This window comes from Myotis yumanensis, unplaced genomic scaffold (assembly GCF_028538775.1).
Source record: "Myotis yumanensis isolate MYYU_CA2020_CCGP unplaced genomic scaffold, mMyoYum1.0.hap1 SCAF_9, whole genome shotgun sequence".
Taxonomy (NCBI): Eukaryota; Metazoa; Chordata; class Mammalia; order Chiroptera; family Vespertilionidae; genus Myotis; species Myotis yumanensis.
In genome coordinates this window covers 60,736,530-60,757,182 of record NW_027223760.1, presented here as the reverse complement: position 1 = coordinate 60,757,182, position 20,653 = coordinate 60,736,530, and the positions used below count along the sequence as shown (strand labels likewise).

The 20,653-nt window shown below is 43.9% G+C and overlaps 1 protein-coding gene across 2 annotated transcripts in view; it reads left to right on the top strand.

Annotated features, from left to right (window-relative positions):
* The window catches only part of RAPGEF5 (Rap guanine nucleotide exchange factor 5), a 201,389-nt gene that overhangs the window by 18,254 nt on the left and 162,482 nt on the right, over positions 1–20,653 (top strand). For both annotated transcript variants that reach the window (XM_070424421.1, XM_070424422.1), the window contains exon 2: positions 19,793–19,843. In XM_070424421.1, the coding sequence (XP_070280522.1) occupies positions 19,793–19,843 (51 nt within the window). The remainder of the gene's footprint in view (positions 1–19,792; positions 19,844–20,653) is intronic.

The window sequence follows — 20,653 nt, the reverse complement described above, 5'->3', positions numbered from 1 at the left end:
AGTGTGAAATAACAATCAAGGTTAGTTATTAGGCAACAAAAGTTGCATATGCAGCACTTTGATTTGCCTAGAGATTTTGACATATTTTACATTAGATATGAATGTGGGTAGTGTGTTAACAGTGCAAAGAGTTTGCTTTATAGACAAAAGAAGACAGTCTCATTCTCCGGTCTAATACAGCCATATTCTTGTCCTTTTTCACTGCTGTCACCCCACTGGCCCTCTTGCTGGGCCTTCATCACGCTGGACAGACTCCCATCTCAGGGTCTTTGTACTTGTTTTCTCTGTCTGAGACTCTCTTTCTCCAGATACCACTCACCTGCTTGAAGTCTTCACTCCAAGGCTATTCTCTCAAAGAGGCCCCCTGGCCACCTACTTAAAATTGTAACATCTACCTCCTTCTACTATCCTGTTCATATACCACCTTCTAATAGAAATAATTGATAATTAACTTATTTATTTTATTTATGATCAGTCTTCTCCCACTAGTATGTAAGCTACCCCAGGGCCAGAATTATTCTCTGTTTTATACATGGTTGTATCCATAATCAGTTAGACCAGTGACTAGACCATAATAGGTTCTCAGTAATACATGTTGAACATATGGGGGATTTTTTTCCCCCATAAAGAATGGTACAAAAAGTTGTATACGTACATATATTTTTCTTCCACAAAGTCTCATTGTTTTTTAAATCAATAAATATTGTACAGCACCAATACCATTCCCTAGGGCAGTGATGGCGAACCTTTTGAGCTTGGCATGTCAGCATTTTGAAAAACCCTAACTTAACTCTGGTGCCGTGTCACATATAGAAATTTTTTTATATTTGCAACCATAGTAAAACAAAGATTTATATTTTTGATATTTATTTTATATATTTAAATGCCATTTAACAAGGAAAAATCAACCAAAAAAATGAGTTTTCGTGTCACCTCTGACACGCGTGTCATAGGTTCGCCATCACTGCCCTAGGGGAATAAGATTGAGGACCATTTAAGGAGCTCATAGTCTGTTGGAGTAACTTGTCTGATTCTGCGTAATATTTAATTAAATTCAGCAAACATTGGAGTGCCTACTGTGTGTCAATACTGAATAGGGTTCCTGCTCTCTAGAAGCTTCTCTTTTTTGGGGGGGAATAGGCTAGGACTTAAGCCAGGGGTCCTCAAACTACGGCCGGCGGGCCATATGCAAATACAAATATTGTATTTGTTCCCGTTTTGTTTTTTTTACTTCAAAATAAGATATGTGCAGTGTGCATAGGAATTTGTTCATAGTTTTCTTTTTTTTTAAACTATAGTCCGGCCCTCCAACCGTCTGAGGGACAGTGAACTGGCCCCCTGTTTAAAAAGTTTGAGGACCCCTGACTTAAGCTTTGTTCCTTCACATCACGAACTTGCATGAACACCTTCCCCATTGCTGTTTGGTGCACTCCAGTGGCTCCTAGGTTTTCTCTCTCGTGAGGCACATGAAGGGGGGTGTGCACATGCTGGGCCACCCCATGCTTATATTGAACCCTCTGTCGACAACTGGTGGATTATTTTTCCATTAGGATTCTACCAAACAATACATGAAGTTGGTCTTCACATCTTATTCTCCCAGAAAGTTATAGTGAAAAAAGATATTTTAGAAAAACAATCTGTTTTGATAAAAAAAAAAATTTATTTCTAAACCTCAGTTTAGAAAACTCCACTTACTACTAATAAAGCTCTATGGCATATTGCAACTAAGTGTGTCACGAAGGCTCATTTAATAATAATTGGTTTAGACGCTCTACACTGTAAGAAGGAGAAAGGAGATCGACCTCGATTAGCAGGGTTAAAGGGGATTACTGGGCAAGGGTAGTATTTCAGGACAAGACTTAACTAGTTGGTAAGACAGAAGAGAAGAGCATGGCCTGTGACAGGGGATTTGAGGGATGGCCTGGCTGAGGCAGGATAAAATGGGGTAAACAGAGGGGATCTGGAAATTGAGGAAAGGTGATCAGTGATCTTGAATTTGTTTTTGTGTTAACCTTGTGAACAGAAATGGAAAAATCTGTTCATACAGAGGTTGCCAGATTTTGTATTTAATGCCCTACTAAAAAAATATTTTTTTAAAGTGGGATCTAACATATGACTTCAAACTTCTTTTATTTTGCAATATAAAGATTGAAAAAGATTCAATAGCTCTTACATTTCATAAGAGAAAGACATCTTAGCACAAAGGCAAAAAACCCCACAAATAACTAAAGACTACTATTCATAATTAAATAAACTTAATTATAAAAATGTTTATAAAAAACTTACTACATTGTCCTTATTCTTATTGTGCCTCGCATAGACATTTGGGAACCACTTCACACCATACATGTATGGTTTCTGAGAAGCAAGAAGGTTGAGGCTATATGTGGACGTGATCTAACAGATGTAAAATGGCCATCAGAGGGGGTTAGTCTAGGCCAGTGGTCAGCAAACTGCGGCTCGCGAGCCACATGCGGCTCTTTGGCCCCTTGAGTGTGGCCACGAAGTTTCAATTGCACTGTACGTGCGTGCCCACACGTGGTATTTTGTGGAAGAGCCACACTCAAGGGGCTGCAGTTTGCCAACCACTGGTCTAGGCTTTGGTGTGCAGCCTGGAGAAAGGAGAGGTGGGAGGCAGGGAAGTCACCTGGAGGGTTGCAGTTCAGGTGCTTGGGGCTGAGGGCCTGTTCTAAGGGGGAGCCATTGGGAATGAGAAGGCTGTGAGTTGGGGAAGGATGGGTGCTAGGATGTAGTGATTTTTTCCTGTGTTAATGGACAGCTAAAAGTCAGCCAGCACTCAGAGTAAGTTCCTGGGGTTAAGAGAGTGATAACTGTTGGAAATATGACCAAATAGAGACAACAAAGGTTATCCTTATTCTACATAGAAAGCCTCTCAGATTCCTGAGACTCTTATTTGAGAAACTGTGAGAAAGAGTATGTATGTGTGTGTGTGTCTGTTTAAATGAAGAGCTGCCTCTATGTGTGTGTGAGTGTAAGTCAGCTTATATAAAGGAAAAAGAGGGAAGGGGATGCTTTTTATTTATTTGTTTTAAAAAATATATTTTATTGATTTTACAGAGAGGAAGGGAGGGGGATAAAGAGTTAGAAACATCGATGAGAGAGAAACACGGATCAGCTGCCTCCTGCACACCCCCCTTACTGGGTATCGAGCCAGCAACCAAGATGCATGCCCTTGACCAGATCTGAACCTGGGATCCTTCAGTCCGCTCTCCCCTGAGCCAGACCGGTTAGAGCGGGTATGCTTTTTAAGTGACTCAATGGTGGTATTTATCTCCAGGACACTTTTTGAAGTTTCAGTTACTTGGTTTAGGGAAGGAGAAACTAAATGGCTCCCATTCTGGTGCCTCCCCTCAGAGCCCCTGCTGCCCTGGGGCCTCCATGGAGCTGGAGATGGATGCCCCCCCTCGCTCCCTCCCCAACACGTGTCCTCAGGCTGCATCTGCTCTGTGCCAGGTCCCCACCTTCAGTGTCGGATAAGCCGTGTGCCAGCTGCCCTCAAACCCAACCTTGGTTTAGGCGGAGGGAGATAGGGAGAAGATAGCTCTTGTGGGAAGAGAGGCAGCTGACTGGATACAAAGGAGAGTGTTCATTTCTTCTCATCACTCCTGACTTTTTCCAGTTCTTAAATTTCTCTGCATGTGAAGTCCTGGGAATGGTGGCCTGAAGATACTCATAGCTGCTTTTCACAGCAGACTCAGGTAGAAAGAACATTGCCAGCTTCTGTAGCTGGCCACGCGAAATCCACCTGCCTTCTGCTTGAAATTGAGAACCAGGAACACCTCTATTTCTTTCATAAATTTCATGATTGCTGCTTCCCACCCTCTAAGATGAGGACTTGGCTCAATTACAAGACAAGTATGTGCCCTCCTCCCCCATGTCTACCTCCTCTCCCTAGTGTTTCTCAGGTAATTAACTTGTTATTGGGTCAGAGTACAGTGCAGGCTTTTGTGTTCACCTAAGCTTGTCTCTATAATTGGATTTGGGACAGTCAGTCAGGGGTCTTGATTGCAAACAGAGAAACCAACTCTGAAATTACTAGAAAGAGATTGGAGTGCAGGTTGACCTGCAGAATTTTTGGATACTGGAGAGGTAGGCATCCCAAGGGGCAGGAACCAAGAGCGTTTACAGAGGAGAAGCCACAGAATGTAGGCAATACAAGCACCAACGCTGAAACCAGCCAGCTGGGTTTCTCTGCCACTCACACCTGAATGACCATGGGAAGTTACTTACACATTCTGTGCCTTCATAGGTAATTATGAGTAGTGAACACATTAACATTTATAAAAAGTGCTTAAGTGCCTGGCAAATGATAAACAGCATATCAATGTTTGGTAAATATATATATATATATAATAGTGTATGGTACACAGGTATTTAGTTGGCAGATATATGCCAGATTGCTCTCTAAGCTACAGAGAGTCTATGTCCGCCACCTCTTCTTTGCTCACATTGACTTTACCCTTATTACAAATTGTCAACCTTTGCCCCTGTAGGGGTATAGAGCCAGCCACCCCAAGATGCGCCTCTGTGGTATGTGGATTATTTGGAGCTAAAGGCAACTGAGATCCTCTGGGCTCAAGAGAAACTTCTGAACCCCCACCCCCAATTATCTAGTGCAATTTGAATTAGGGGCCTTACCCATAGTAAGAGATTGTCAGAGATAACCTATATATGGCAGGGCTAAATTACTGATTACTGAATATGTGCTCACCCTATAATTACCTTCTGAATCCCCAGCATGCTTTACTTCATCCTCAGCCCAGAATGTCTTATCTACCTCATTTTCCCTTTTTTGCCTGGAATGCTCATGTATGTGGGGGGTCTCTGACTCTCTCAGGTATATGGAGGTTCCCATACATATGTATATATTTAAATTTTGTCATTTCCCCTTGCTAATCTGTTTCATGCCCATTTGAGTATTAGTATAGCTAAAAGAACCCTTGAGGGTAGAGGAGAAAGTTCCTTCATCCACCACACTGAGGCAGGACAGTAAGCAGCTAGGAATATTCTTTGACAAGTGGGATGGGGAAACTGAGGCAGATGGCTTACTCAAACTAGCCTCATCCAGCACCCCAACTCACCTGCCTCCTTCGCCCTTGCATGACCACTCCCTTAAGCATTGGCCCTCAGCACCAAAAAATCTTAGGAACAAAGAACAAAGCCTTGGGTCTGTTGACCCCAGAAACAGAGTTTTGGTCAACCTAGAGATCACATCTAGGCCTCAGTTGCATTTCAGCTCTAGGCCCAGAAAAGCAGCAAAGACAGATGACATATGGCTCACATTAGGACCTGAGGCAATGACTAATGACCCCCTACCCTAGTGCTGACAGATCAGTAAAGACCACGACCCTAAAAGGCCACACCTGGAAAGCTGATGAATATTCTATTGAGCCCTGGCTGGTGCCACACAGTTGGTTGGGCATCGTCCTGTGCATCAAGAGGCTGCTGGGTTCGATTCCCAGTCAGGGCATATGCCCAGGTTGTGGGCTTGATCCCCAGTAGGAGGCAGCTGATCAATGTTTCTCTTTCTCCCTCTCCTTTCTCTCTTTCTAAAAATCAATAAAAATATTTTTAAAAAATTCTACTGAGATCCTCCCATAAAATTCCTGCCTTTAGAAAACAAATAAAAACCCTAAAGCAAAGAACCCAGCTCCCTTGCTTGCAAGTGCGCGCTCTCTCTCTCTCTTTCTCTCTTTCTCTCTCTGTCTCTCTCACACACACATGTGCACACGCATTCGCACCTTCTTCAGGCATGTATCTTTGCTTTTTCTCTAAAGCTCTTCTTTGCCTCTGGAACTTGTTTCCCAAGTCCACAGAGTCCAACTGGCTCACTTTTTCTGCCTCTGCGCTAAGTAAACTTCCTCTTGCACTAGAGTTCTTGGCTCTGAATTCTTTCTTTGCCAAATTCAAGAACCGAGGTCGCTGAACCAAGAGCCCATCTCGTAGGTAACAACATCACCTTCAGGGATAGTAAAGTCAATTTTTCATCCACTTTGTCGATGTTGTTTATTTGACACTATGTTTTCATGATCGTTAGTAACATCCCCTTTACTCTTCCTCCTGTTGTTTTGTTAAATTATAAACCGCCCAAATGGAAACTCATGTAGAAGATAAACCATCCAACCTCTATGAAGATTTTTAGGAGCCCCCTTCTTTTTAAAATGTAGCAATAATATTTAATGATAAAAAATAACGGGAGATATTTGCAATACATATTCCTTTCCCTTGTCAATTTGGTTAAAATAAAATTACATCTATTCATTCTTTTGCTAAGATACTCTTTCCTTTAAGTAAGATTGTTGAGTGTTGGTTATTCCAGCAAATCATAATATTTATTTATAGAGATGCTTTACTTAAAAAATCAATGACTAAGTATATTCCATGCATAGAATATTCTATTTTGGGTCCCATGATTACTTGATTATCCTCTCTTTTTCTGCACACAAACACATATAATATCTAAATATGTAGTCATGCAGTTCTGCCTGATTGTGAATATGTAGATATGTAAGTACTTACAATTTTCATCTATTCAATATTTTGAAAATTCAAGGAGCTAAAATAGTGGAAGTATTTTTATTGAGAACATGAGAAGTGCAGAATCATTATAGTGGAATATTAGCATTTAATATATATATATATATATATATATATATATACATATATATATATATATATTAAGGAACTCAGAGTTTATCTCATTGGCAGGCAGTATAAGGAGATTATTAAAAGTGTTTTGTTTCAATTATATACATATGTATACATGTTTATGAGACCTGGGTCACCATATAAAATGTATTCCTTATTGTGTGTTGCAGTCAAAAAAGTTTGAAAGGCAAAGATTTATTTATTTATTTATTTATTAAGTATTTTCATTGATTTCAGAGAGAAGGCAGAGGGAACAGAGATATAGAAACATAAGTGATAAGAGAGAATCATTGATTGGCTGCCTCCTGCACGCCCTGCACTGGGGACTGAGCCCGCAACCTGGGCATGTGCTCTGATCGGGAATGGAACCGTGACCTCCTGGTTCCTAGGTCGATGCTCAACCACTGAGCCACGCTGGGTGGGCCAAAGGCAAAGATTTAAATAAAGAGCCACAACCTCTCCCAGTTGTGTCTCAGCTCAGCTTGTAATGGGCTGCTCCCTCAGGCATAGAAGAGTGCGAGAAAAAGAGAGACAATGGTTAAGATTAAATGCAACACCTAGTGGTTAATAGGACTGTGATTGTGTGGAAGTGTTTGCTATCCAGCTGGAGAGACATAGGACTTAAGTGGGAGTTATGTGGAAGGAACTGCCTGCCATGAGTCATGGAATTAGTTTATAATCGGAAAGCTTTCAAAAACAAGTTTCCCTACGTGTGTCAAATGTAGTTGGTAATAAGAAGTGGGGATTGACTTTTGAAAACCTTTGTTAGCATTGAATCGGCTACAGAAATGTGGGTGAGAGTGGAGGTAAGAAGTGCTTTGCCAGGAAAGAGCCAAGTTTTGTTCACTGCAGGGGGAACCACCCTCATTTTTACCTTCAGATTTAAGGCTTTATTTATACCGATGACTTTTTGTGCTGCATTTAAATACATTTATAGGAAGAAAACATGGGCACACAATTGTGTTAACTCCTGGAGCTTCATTTTCTGGTAATTACACTTCTATTTTTTAATATATATATATATTTATTGATTTCAGAGAGGAAGGGGGGAAAGAGAGAGAGAGAGAGAGAGAGAGAAGCGTCAGTGATGAAAGAGAATCATTAATCAGCTGTCCTGACTGGGAATTGAACTAGTGACCTCTTGGTTCCTGGGTTGACACTCAACCACTGAACCACACTGGCCAGGTTTAGAGGCTCTTTGAAACCCCCTTTCCTCTCAGGGCTTGAGAACTTTGTCCCTGTCTGCATGGGAGGTCTGAGTACTGACAACGTTCTCTTGTCTGGAACTGGAGAGTTGCCACTGGGGATTCAGGAAGGAAAGTCATGGACAATGAAGCCCATGAGGCTGGGATTGAAACGTAAACTCTTATGGCTCTGATGAAGCCAGTGTCCTATATGTGAGGATCATAATTAATAAAAAAATCAATGTGCAATTTTCATATCCAAGAGAGGTGAATGCAGTGCCTGTATTCTGGGACAGAGGGAGTTTAGATGTTACTAGAAAGTACATTGACCGTGTGCCTTCCTGTCACATATTAAGTGTAGCTGTCGCATAATCCATTGTGTATCTCTCATTCTTCCCTTGGAAGCTGATATCTGACCTGGCTGTGTGCAGACAATTAAATTCAAACACTGGGAACTCCCACATTATTGATATTTGATGTTGGGGTATTTACTTCCTCAATTGTTTTCTTTGGATGCTGTTAGCGCTGAGTATTCAGAGGTTAATGGCCAGAGAAAATGATCCTAAACCATTCAGCATTTTGGCCACAAAGCAAGACATTCTGAGCACTGATGTTACTAGAATAGGAACTTTGGGCAGAGTCTGATTTATGACCCATATATAGGTCACAAGGGCATTTTGAAATGGAAGGGCTGGCCCATCCCTTCTTGCTGTGCTGTTCGAAATTTCCCCACGGTAGCCTCTCCTGGTCTTCACTCTTCCTTCTTCTCTCCCGGGAGCTCCTTCCACTTGAGCTCCGTGCTCATGTCTCTTCAGGGCAGGCTGAGAGTGGCTAAAGGGACTCCATTGAGCAGAAAGGAGGAAGGAGTAGAAAACTGTCCTATCTTCTTGGCTCTTTACCTGCAGGTTTATCTTACTCTCCTCCACCCATAAATACACCTACATTAGAGATAACTGAAGTTTGGATTTCTTTCTGACTATAGACATGTTCTTAACCCTTTATGTATGAAGAGGTGCCCTTTTCATCTGTGTAACTTCGACTGTCCTTTTAGGCTTGGAGGTGGAGGGTAGTGGGATGAGTGGGGTATCTTGCTTTTAAGGTAGATTTTTTTCTGGTTATGAAAGTAATATACTTAATATAGAAAAGCTGGAAGCTTGGAAAGAACCAAAAATCTACCAGTAGCTGATCACACAGAGACCATTGTTCTTAACACTTTGGAATATATTCCTTTCTACTTGTTTGAGTTGACCTCGAACTGCCTCTTCTGGTTTACTTAACTCCCCGCCCCCCGCCACTTTCACCAAAATATTTTCAAGTTACAAGATCTTTAAAATATTTGTAATGGCTGCATAATATTTAATCATGTACCTGGACGAGGATGTTCGAGGGGCGGAGTTGGATGGAGCTGGAATGGTGGTGGGCAACAGGGAGCTCTGGGAGGCCGAGCTGCTCCACGGACCACAGTAGGCGGAAGGGTGTAGGTCACTGTTCCCAGCACTCAGATGAGCTGAGCCGGGGCCTGAGGAGGGTGCTACCTGCCAGGTAGTTTTAGTAGCATTCCAGGAGCCTCTACTGGGAGGCCCCTGATGAGCAGGAGGGCGGATTGGCAGCTGCTATGGTGAAAGGGGAATTTCCAGAGGGAAACCAGAGATCCCCTGGATTCCAGAGCATCTGAAGGCTGCTATGGTGACCTGTGGGTGTGCGCTTCATTTCTCGCTCTGGCTGAAGGGGTCACTGGTTCTGTTTGCTGGGTCTGTAGCGGTACCAGAGTAGAAAGCTGGGGGTGGGGGAGGCGGAAAACAGCCTGAAAGGGCTTGTCTGTGATGCTTTATTAGAGAAAAGGAAGGCTGTCTAGACAGGTGAGAAGAAATCGTTTGGTGGGAAGGTTAGAAGGAAGGTGATTCAGTGGAGGCAGAAGGAAACCGAAGTCCGTGTCAAGGCGCTGGAGAGTGGAAGCGCGCAGCCGCCAGCGTCACTGCCGCCTGATACTGGTCAGGCTTTGCCAGGCCTAGAGAGGGGCCTGGGGAGGAAGTGACCCCGTTTGGAACCCTGCACTTCATGGAATCTGGCCTCAGGAAATTAAGAGAAGCGATTGTTAGGGTGCCATCTCTGGAAACAGTAAGAAGAAATGTGAACAAAATGTGAATGAAATTCTGATGCTATAGTATTCCTCTTAGAATATATTAGGAAAGTAAACGGAAATGAAAGAAACTCATGTGGCTATAATGTGAGCTTTCAACGGACCTTTGGTTTTAAAACGACAGGTATAGAGAGGAAGGAGGCTGTGTGACCCAGGATAAGTAAAGTTTCACAAGCCCGTGGAACTCAAGTGCCGGCTCATGGAGGGCTCGTGAAACAAGCGAAGGCCAGAGAAGCTGAGAGTTTTATGTGTGATCAGAGCAAGAAAACAAGGAAGGCCTAGGCCTCCTCCTGTGGCCTAGGTAAGATACTGACCAGTGAGATGACACTATTCTTATCTCCAGCAAGAGAACGATTTTTCAAACTGGAATTGCACAGATAGGCAGTCACAGAGCCCCCACCTGCGCTAGCTGACTTCGGAGGAGCTAGAAATGTGGCCTTCCGTGGTACTGGAAGTCCGCACGTGGGTCACCGCCCTGCTGTGAGGATTACTGTTAATCGTGGAGGGTCTGTGTCGTAACCCTGGCATTGCCAGTGTCATGAATTTCATAAGTTATACACGGGGTACTGTAGACCGCTAAGGTTGATACTCATCCTCTCACACCCTAAAATGAATTATGAACTAAAAGATTTTGGAGCGCCAAGGAAGGTGAGTAGTAATAACGAAAAGACAGTATAAATTGGGAATGAATGCCAGGATTCCCACTTGGCAGTGTCCAGGTAGACTTTTGTTTATATGAGAATTGACTGTCCCTAGAATTAGAGAGGGGTGCTGCCTTTGAAACCCATAGAAATCGTGTACCCAACTTGGGCACAGATCATGGCCCCAAGAGCCTTACTGATCTGAGTGAGCCCTTCCAGACTCCCGAGTATGGGAAGTGGAACTACCCTGTGGGCTGGGGGGTGAACGGAAGGGCCTCTGTCCAAAAGACACTCCTGGGAATGTTGCCAGCAGGACCCTTTTCTTTCTCCAAAATCCTATGCCTATGGTCTCTTCTGACCGACAGAGAGGAACCTGGGGTGAGAGGATGCTGCCAGAGCTCCCCTGGCCTTGCCCTCACAGGCCCACAGATGAAGTTGTAAATATCCAAATGGCCCTTGGCAGGAAAAACGTTCCCCACCCCTGATTTATATTGTTCTTTAGATTCCACACAAAAGTGAAATCACATGGATTAGATTTAGTTTCTCTTAAAGTTGCAGTTTCCTAAAACCCATGGAGGCTCGCTATAGACACTCACTCCACATGTGACACCTGAGACCGAGTTGAGAAGTGACAGGCACGGTGGTGGCGGTGGCGTGGCCGAGGTGGCAAAGGGTGTCATAGATTTCCAGGCGGAAGCAGCCTGTTTACCACGTGACCTGAGACTCACCGGGCAGTGCGACCCTGGAAGAAAGGTCAGCCCTGGGACACACTGTAGAAGGTACCAGATTCGCAGAAGGTCTGAGGCCCCTGGGAGTTGACAAGGCTGGTTGAGAAGAGGTGGCACACACATGAAATGGAGCCTGGAGGTTTTCTATTTTAGGGGCAAACAAGTGTTAGAGCGTTTGGGGGAAGAGATAAACCATGGGAGTCTCAGGGCTTGGGTGGGCTTCTTGCAGTATTTACATGAACTGAAGGAAGGGCAGGGTGTGGAGATGTGGAGAAATGCAGGGAATGGGGGTCATGGCAAGTGCTGGGAATGACACGGTTTGCAGAGTAAACATGACAACCTGCCTCCCAAATAAATTCTCGAAAAAGCCCTCACAACATTCAAATATTGTTTCAAAAGACAGCACCTCCCTCCTGGGGGAATGCTGCCCGGCCTTCAGCATGTTACTCTCTGCGGCTGCACCTCAGGGTGACCCTACGTGCCACGCAGAGTGTGTAGGAGGGAAGGGCAGCAGGGGCTACGTGGACAGGGAGGGCATTGACTGCTCCGGTAAGGACTTGGAACATTGTCAGTGAGCATTCAGGAAAAGTAAACCGTGGTTTTTGTGTGTATGTTTGTTTGTTTTTTAATACATTTTTATTGATTTCAGAGAGGCAGGGAGAGGGAGAGAGAGAAACATCAACGATGAGAATAATTGATGGGCTGCCTCCTGCACGCCCTCTACTGGTGATTGAGCCCACAACCCGGGCATGTGCTCTTGACTGGAATTGAACCCAGGACTCTTCAGTCCACAGGCTGATGACACGGTTTGACACTCTATCCACTGAGCCATACCAGCTAGGGCAACCGTGTTTTTTTTTAATATTTTTTTGAAATTCTCACCTGTGGATATTTTTATTGATGAGAGAGAGTTATCAATGTGTGAGAGAAACATTGATTGGTTGCCTTCTGTGTACACTCCCAACCAGGATCAAACCCGAAACCCAGGCGTTTAGGTGTATGCCCTGACTTGGAATCGAACTGGCAAACTTTTTGGTGTTTGGGACGACACTCGACCAACTGAGCCACTCGGCCTGGCTGCGTTTGTTTTTAAATAACTGTTTTACTTCTTAAAAACAAGGTGAGTCCTACCTGGGTGCTCAGTGGTTAGAGCTTTGGCCTGTGGACTAAAGGGCCCCTGGTTTGATTCTGGTCAAGGGCATGTACCTCGGTTGCAGATTCCATACCTGGCCCAGGTGGGGGTGTGTGTGGGAGGCAACCAGCTGATGTATCTCCCTCACATTGATGTTTCTCTCTCTCTGTCTCTCCCCGTCCCTTCCACTGTCTCTAAAAATCAAAGGAAAACATGTCCTCTGGTGAAGATTAACCAAAAACAGAAACAAAAGAAGGGAAAAAAACAGGTGATATGTGAGGAAGTGTTCCAGGAAGATTAATCTGTTTTGTGTGAAGGTGCTGGAGGCCAGCGAGGGCAGGAAGCAAGTAGGGTCATCCTGAGGTGCAGCCGCAGAAAATGACACGCTGAAGGCCGGGCAGCATTCCCCCAGGAGGGAGGTGCTGTCTTTTGAAACAATATTTGAATGTGTGGGGCTCTTTCGAGAATTTATTTGAGAGGAGGACAGAGGCCATTACTTTATTGTTTGACTCTTCATTTTGAAATAATTTTGGACTTAAACATTGTACACATATTACAAAGAGGGTTCCCTGGTAACCACAGTGCAGTTGTGAAAACCAGCACTAAAAGTCAAATAAAGAACTCAGTCAAATTTCGCCAGTTGCCCCACTCAGGTCCTTGTCCTGGCCCAGGGTCACACTACCTTTCTTTGTCAGTTTCCTTCCGTCTCTCGCAGTCTGAGGTTGCCCCTCCATTTTGTTTTGGTTTTTAATTTTGTTTGTTTGGTTTTGCTCTTTCATAACCTTGACTATTTTTGCAGAGTGCAATCTAGTTATATAGAGCATGACCTTCAATGTGGAATGGTCTGATGTTTTCTCATTAAATTTAGGTATGCATTTTGATAAACATACCAGAGGGCAGGGGTCCTCAAACTTTTTAAACAGAGGGCCAGTTCACTGTCCCTCAGACCGTTGGAGGGCCGGACTATAGTTAAAAAAACAAACAAACTGTGAACAAATTCCTATGCATACTGCACATATCTTATTTTGAAGTAAAAAAACAAAACGGGAGCAAATACAATATTTGTATTTGCATGTGGCCTGCGGACCGTAGTTTGAGGACCCCTGCCATAGGGTATCATATCAGCAGGCAAATGATGTCAGCTTGTCTCATGATTGATAATAACTTTTATCACATTAAGGTTATATCTGCTGAAAATCTTTTTTCCTCTGTGCTCATTCCTATCTTCTGGGGAGACACCATGTATCTCATTGGACTGTATCCATGTCCTGTATCTCATTATACTTTTCCCACACATTGTGGCGTCCGTCCACTGATGATTCTTGTCCACAACATTTAGCACTGTGGTGTCTGCTGAATGGGGACCTCTGTTTTCCTCTTTTTATTGCATTTAGTCATAGAGTTACTGCATAAAGAAGAGCTTCCCCCCTCAAGAAAACATTTATTCAATTAGTCTACCTGTAAGTACTCATGGATATTTACTCTGTGAGTTATAATGTAGTAGTTTATTTTGCTGCTCAGGTTGTCCCCGATTTGGCTAGTGAGAGCTTCTTCGTGTTGGCTGCTGTGGGAGGGGCTCATCATGGAGTCCAGGTCTGACTGGTGGGTTGGGGTTAATACAAGTCAAGTTTCCAATGAAAGGTGGAGATAAGCAACCTGGTAATCTGACTGTGGAACCACATCTTTAGTGCCTGATTCCTAAATGTTAAAGGCTTTTATGGGATTACATTCAGCGAGGAAGCCCACCCTGTCAGGCGACACTGTTTTCTTGCTTTTAAAAACAGTGAGAAGAAAGGTATTTTCCCGAGGATTGGACTCAATCAAGTGGATGGCGCCTTTGGGTTTGTTTCGGTTGTACCTGTTGTGTCCATATTTCCAAGAATCTGCAGCTTCTTGCTGATTTATATCGCTAGGCAGGCGAGATTGTGAAATACTTACAGGTATTCCTAGAACCCTCTTTGTTTTTTTTACTTTAGCTTTTAAGTGGGCAAACATGTTTATACTTGAAGAGTCCTTTAATAATGGGAAGTGAAAATGAAGCCGAACGCCGTGGATGCCATGGGAAGGGAATGCCCTTTCAGGAGGTGTGAGGGTGCCGCGCTGCTCTGAGGACATGCAGGCATTGTGGCTCAGGGCCGTGTCTGGGCTGGGGTATGTAAAACACAAACCACACCAACAGGTGCAGCGTGGCGAAACACTGGCTCTTTGTTCTGCACCAGCCAGACTTAGAAGCTCAGCCGCAGAGCCCGGCGTTATTGGTCAGATGACTTATTCCTCTGCTGTGTTGTGAACTCAGCCGGGAATGTGATTGAGGCGACGTTTGAGGATGCTCCAAGCCTCCTGGCTGTAGTGGCTGATGAGAGGTTCAAATGGCCCATTTCACCCACTGATTTTGACAGTTTTTCTCAAACCCGGGTTAGAATTGCCTGGGGAGGTTGGCAAAAAGCAGCAGGTACTGCTAGAGGTTCTAGTTCTGTGGCCTGAGGTGAGGACTGAACACTTGTTTTGTTTCGTTTGCTTGTTTTAGTTTCTTAGGTGGTTCTAATTCATAAGCCAGATCTAGTGGTTGCTACTTGTGATGTCCTCATGCAGTTAAATGTACTCGTTTGTCACGTTCCTCTTAAATCACCACATTCTAAGTTAGAAGATACATAAATGGGGCAGTAACTAAAGATAGACTTAAGTTGCAAACTCGAGTGAATTTCTTAGCCTCTTTAAGTCTAGTTTTGTCATCTGCAAAAAGGGATTAATGATCGTACCTACCTTATAGTTTTTGAAGGATTAAGTGATATGTTGCATGTCAAACATTTAACATAACTTCTGGCACATACTAGAAACTCAATAATTTATTTAATTAATTATTATTATTTTTTAACCACTTGTTACTTAAAAAAAATTTTTTTTAATCCTCACCCAAGGATATGCTTATTGATTTTAGAGAGAACATTGACTGGTTGCCTTCCCTAAGTGCCCTGGCTGGGACTCAAACCCGCATCTTTTGGTGGGTGCACGGGACAACCAAGTGAGCCACCCGGGCCAGGGCAGTTGTTGTCGATGACATGTAGCGTGTCACAGGAGAGTGGTGGCTTTTGTCTCAGTCCTGACTCTGTAACTTCCCAGCTCGGGGGCCGTAAGTAAACTTCTTAATTTCTCTCACCCTCAGGCCTCTTGTCTGTAAAAATGTGAATAGGTGGGTACAGTGACTATTATGGGAAAGTGCTCAAGACCAGGGGGGTGCTCAATAAGCATTTCTGTGACCTCCCCTTTCATTCCACACAACTTAGAGCCAGGGAAAAAGTGCTTTCAGGAACATCATGGACTTTGGTGTGGCCAGGCTATGCTGAGAAGATATTACGACAAGTGGCCTTTGTGGCTGTGACTGGCTGCTGGGAGCAGGTTCCTTGGGGAAATGGTGGTCGGCCTGAATGGTGACCAGAGCTTGCAGGAAGGGAGTCGTGGTGAACTGCCCTGCCCTTCCATGTCATCAGTTGGCTCATGTCTCCAGTTTACATTGTGCTTAACTTGTGATGACCATGTAATTCTCAAGCCAACATAGTGGCTGGGATTCTGTCCTTTTAAACTTGACCACGTTTTGATTGAGAGGTAAATGTATCCCGTGGCTTAAAAAGGACCCACCATCTTAGCACTCCACCAGACTGCCTACCAGATCACAACTTTTCTTGTCTTAGTCCATAATCTCTTACTGTAGGTGCCTTCCAGGTACTTATGGAGCTTTCTGGCTTCATAGGATTGTAAGAAATCCAAGTATACTTATTCTACCTTACATTACTGAGAATGGCAAAAGGACAGTGGCCGAAGGTGATAGAAGGTTGTGTCCTGAACTGAATTCTTAAGTTATCAATCCACTTGGTGGTTCTTGTTGGTGCCTGTTTGTGACAGAGCGGGTCCCACTGCTGTGGTGATGGAAGGATTCAGCCTTTCTCCTTTGATTTCTCCCTCCCCTCAGTAGCCTAAGTACTTTAACTCAATCCAAGGAGTGTATTAAGATGACCTTTAAGAGCTGATAAGAAATGTGCCTTAAGTCTATCGTATAGCTTACCAAGTTATTTTTAGTGACTGGAATGAATTTCATGCTTGGTTCACACCCAGCCTCACAGACTATTACAGTTTAGCTTTAGTGGACACCTGACTCCAAGAAAACATGAAGGTAATATCTGATTGCTAATCAATTATCTTTTTGAGTTATACTGTTATTTTTTTCTGGAAGTGAATATTAAAGGGTTGTAATTTTCTAATACCTGTTTAAAATATGCAGTTTGCCTAGAATCATCTAGGAAATCCTTTTCCATGGTTTCTTAAAATGGAAAGGAGAAGAAATAAATTTGAATTACAATCTGATTTTATTTGTGCTGTTAGCAGTCTTCTCTCTATGGTGTATGCATGTCTTTCATGAAAGACTCATGGCATCTAATGTAAGTAATTCTAGGAAATTGGAAATAAGGGGGGATCATTATCTTTTCTGGGCATTGTGTTTATGAGGTGTGATGGTGAAGGTGCACTGTCAAGGGGGTTCTTGTAATGCTCCCAGGTAGATGCTGACAGAGCATGTTGTGAGGTGATTGGGAGCAGGGAGCCGCAGGTTCCTGTGAGCTGGCCTTCTGTTGATGAAATGATGCAACAATCCTATTAAAAATGAAGTAACGGATGGATTGCTCCTCCATGTGCTTCTTCCGTTAAGTCTTCAGCACCTGCTATTTTTGCAACAACTTACATAGAGTGGCCTCTAAAAAAGAGAGCGTAGTGATGTAGTTATTTTAAATGTAAGAAATCAGGACTTTGCGGAGATCTGCAGAGAGCTCTGCGGCTCCCCCAGCTCAGCGGAGTTTGAGAGCTGCTGACCAGGGGCATTGATAAAACCAAGCTCCCCGGGGCCCCGTTAAGAGAGGGCTTGGCGGGAGTGTCTGACAGGAGGTCTAGGTATTGTGTCCTGTAAAAGGCAGTTCTTGTGTTGCTCTTGTGGGTTCCCGGTGGGCCAGCAGCTTATCTAATGCTGTTATCTAGTCAGCAGGGAAGAATCCCATTGCTTTATTTACTCACCTTACCAATCCTTTCAGACCAGCCATCCAGGGAGGACGCTGCTGTGAGGGGGACTGGGAGGGTAAGGCTGGGGCCGAGACAGGCAGGTCTAGGTTGGCAGCAGAGAGAAAGGAAGGCGGCTGCTTTCTTTTGTGAACGTGCCCCTGCGTGGCTCTTTAGAACTTGTTTCTCCCTAAAGGCTTTCTTTTTAACTAGATCAGAGGAAGTATTTGCTTTTCTGAGCTGATTCAGGCAAATAGATGAGTAATAAAGATTGTCAGGTCTGGCCTGCTATATTGATTTTTAAAAGTCGCTCTGTTGAGGAGGGAAATCACTTATCATGATGATTCATCGTCAAATTATAAATCTGGTGCATATGCAAATTTTAAATTGTTCAGTATTTCAATAAATGAATACATTACCAAGGCTCGGATGACAGAAGCCCCGGGAAGAGACAGTTGGGAGTGGGTGAGACCAGAGCAGGAGGGGGAGGTGGATGGGGATTCAAAATGGCCTCTCTACCTTATAAATGTCATTTTCTTTGAAGCCATTGCAAGTCTTTAGCAGGGTGTACCAATTGGCATTTTTGGGTAAAGCGTCTATATATCTATTTTAGTTTAATTAGAAGATAAGTAGTGTGGGAGGCGTGTAGAGCGGGAAGAGGCGGAAGGGGAATTCTGTCTTACATTACATTTTGGTAGAAGCTTCAGATGCCGGAAAGCGATGATTGGCAGGAGATGTTTTGTAAATTTAGCAAATTCTAAGAAGTGGAGGCGGCAGACTAAAAACCATGGGATCTGAAAAGACAGCAAGCCTAGGAATAGAGGAGAAAGGAGATTTTAAAACATAGGTTGAAAGCTCAGTAAATGTTAGTTCCTCTGTTCTTTTTCCTGAATTGGGAAATGGTAATTTCCCATTGTGCTTAAGCACACGTGGGTGATGGTGCTGCCCACTGGATTGTTAGGTGGGAAAAATTAGCTCCTGCATTACCGAGTGGATGTAGAGATGCGGATATCTACAAATAACTGGATAGAAAAATGAACATTGCTGAGCTGGGTGCCGTGAAAGCGAAGCTGTAGGAACGGCCAGCCCTCTCCCCAGGAGCGTATGGATTAGTTGGGGCAAATGCACTCACAGCGAGACAGCCCACAGTACGGACCCAGGAGCTGGCATGTGAACAATAAAAAAACAAAGCGCTCCAAAGACGACAAACCCTGGTGGACTGGGTGGGTGGGAGGAGCTTCGCCTAGGAGGCGACTGCACAAAACCTGGACTTGGAAGTCTGGTGGGATTCAGGAAAGTGTCGGGAGATTGAGGGCTTTCTGTTGTGGAGAATGACATGTGTGGAGGTATTGGAGTGGCAGGTTCTTCTGTGAGTACCTCTTGAAGAATAAAGAACCCAGGAAGTGCCCTCGCTGGTTTGGCTCAGTGGATAGAGCGTCGGATAGCCCATGAACTAAAAGGTCCCGGGTTCGATTCTGGCCCAAGGCATGTACCTGGGTTGCAGGCTCGATCCCCGGCCCTGATCAGGGCGCATGCAGAAGGCAACCAAATCGCTGTGTCTCTCTCACATCAATGTTTCTCTCTCTCTCTGTCTCCCTCCCTCCCTTCCACTCTCTCTAAAAATGAATGGATTAACAAACAAACAAGAAAAGAACCCAGGTAGTGAGGTGGAAAGAGACTACTAGTTGCCTGTTGGCGGCAGACTGTGGTGGACCCAGAAGGGCAGGCTCGGGGGGTGTGGGTTGATGCACATAAGCAGTAAGAGCCCCACTGTCAGTTGAGGGGTCGGTTTAGAGACATTTGTGTAGGGGAGGTTTGCAGGGTGGCCTGAGAGGGCGTGACTAGAGGGCAGGGAAATCCATCGTGCAGCTGCAGCAGCGGTTCCTGTGGGTGGGGATGAAAGCTAAGTTAGACTGGTGAACGTGGACAGGAGAAGGATAGGAGAAATGGAATCAAAATCACATGAAGAACCAAGTGACAAGTACAAAAACACCCCAGTCGTTCTGTTGCACTTTTTAAACTTGTGCTCTGTAGATTGGGAGCCGTTTGAATGATATATCCTGTCCCATTGGAGTGAATGTTAACCAGGTATTTACAGAGTAAGAATAAGGACATTAATGTTCTGTGACTGGAGGTTTAAGCTCATCTGTCGGCAGGGACAACTCCTGGGCCTCCCACTGTTGCGTATCGTGTGCCCTGATGGTGCAACGATTTCTTTCTACTTAGTCCTAATTTTTCCCCTTTTTCTTTTAAAATAGACTCTCCAGAGAAGAATTTCCAATCCATACCTTGAGCACACTTCTTCCCAGGTACGATTCTTGTCTCTTTTACTGTATTTTCTGAAACAGTGATTCGCAGACCCTGATGTAGAATTCCCTAGTTACAGCTGCCCTCTGTGCTCTGATCATGCCATCTCCTCCACCGGGGTGACACAGCCAGAGTCAGATGAGATGTCCTGATAACTGGGTCAAAATTCAAGATGTTCACTAGACAGGAAAAAAGATTTCCCCATCTTCCACGTCCTTTGCATGAATGCATTACCAATATGGCAGAGTTTAATACATAATATGTTTTCAGTTTTCTGTATAGAAACACTGTATTTTAAAAAAATAGTGGGTATTTAACACTGCAAATGGGCAAGGGGATTATTTATACTTACACTTATCTAATAGTAGAATATCTCCGTATGCTAATTGGTGAGACAAGAGGAGGACGCCTTTATCACGTTGTGTTAAAGAATCAGTCGACAGAGAGTTGCGTTTTTAAAACAACAGGAGCCTGGGAGCTTTGTGAGGACAGAGACCTTTTTGGCCTTTTCCCATGATTATATCCCAGCATCATTAAACGTTTTCCTGAATGACTGAGGGACTGCATACTGGTACCACGTCAGGACCAGTCAAGTGTCAGCTGACTTGTACCTCCCTTAGGGTAATAGTTTCTGTCATCTGACTTGTTCACGTTCTTCTTAAGTTTTAATGTGTTAAAAATAAGTCATGTTCTGTCCTCACTTTCTCATAGGGTTGTGTTTAGGAAGTGATAACAGGAAAATTAAAAAGTATAAGGATGAGGTTGAATCATTCCCTGTTAAGTTATAATCAACATATTATCCATTTGTTTGC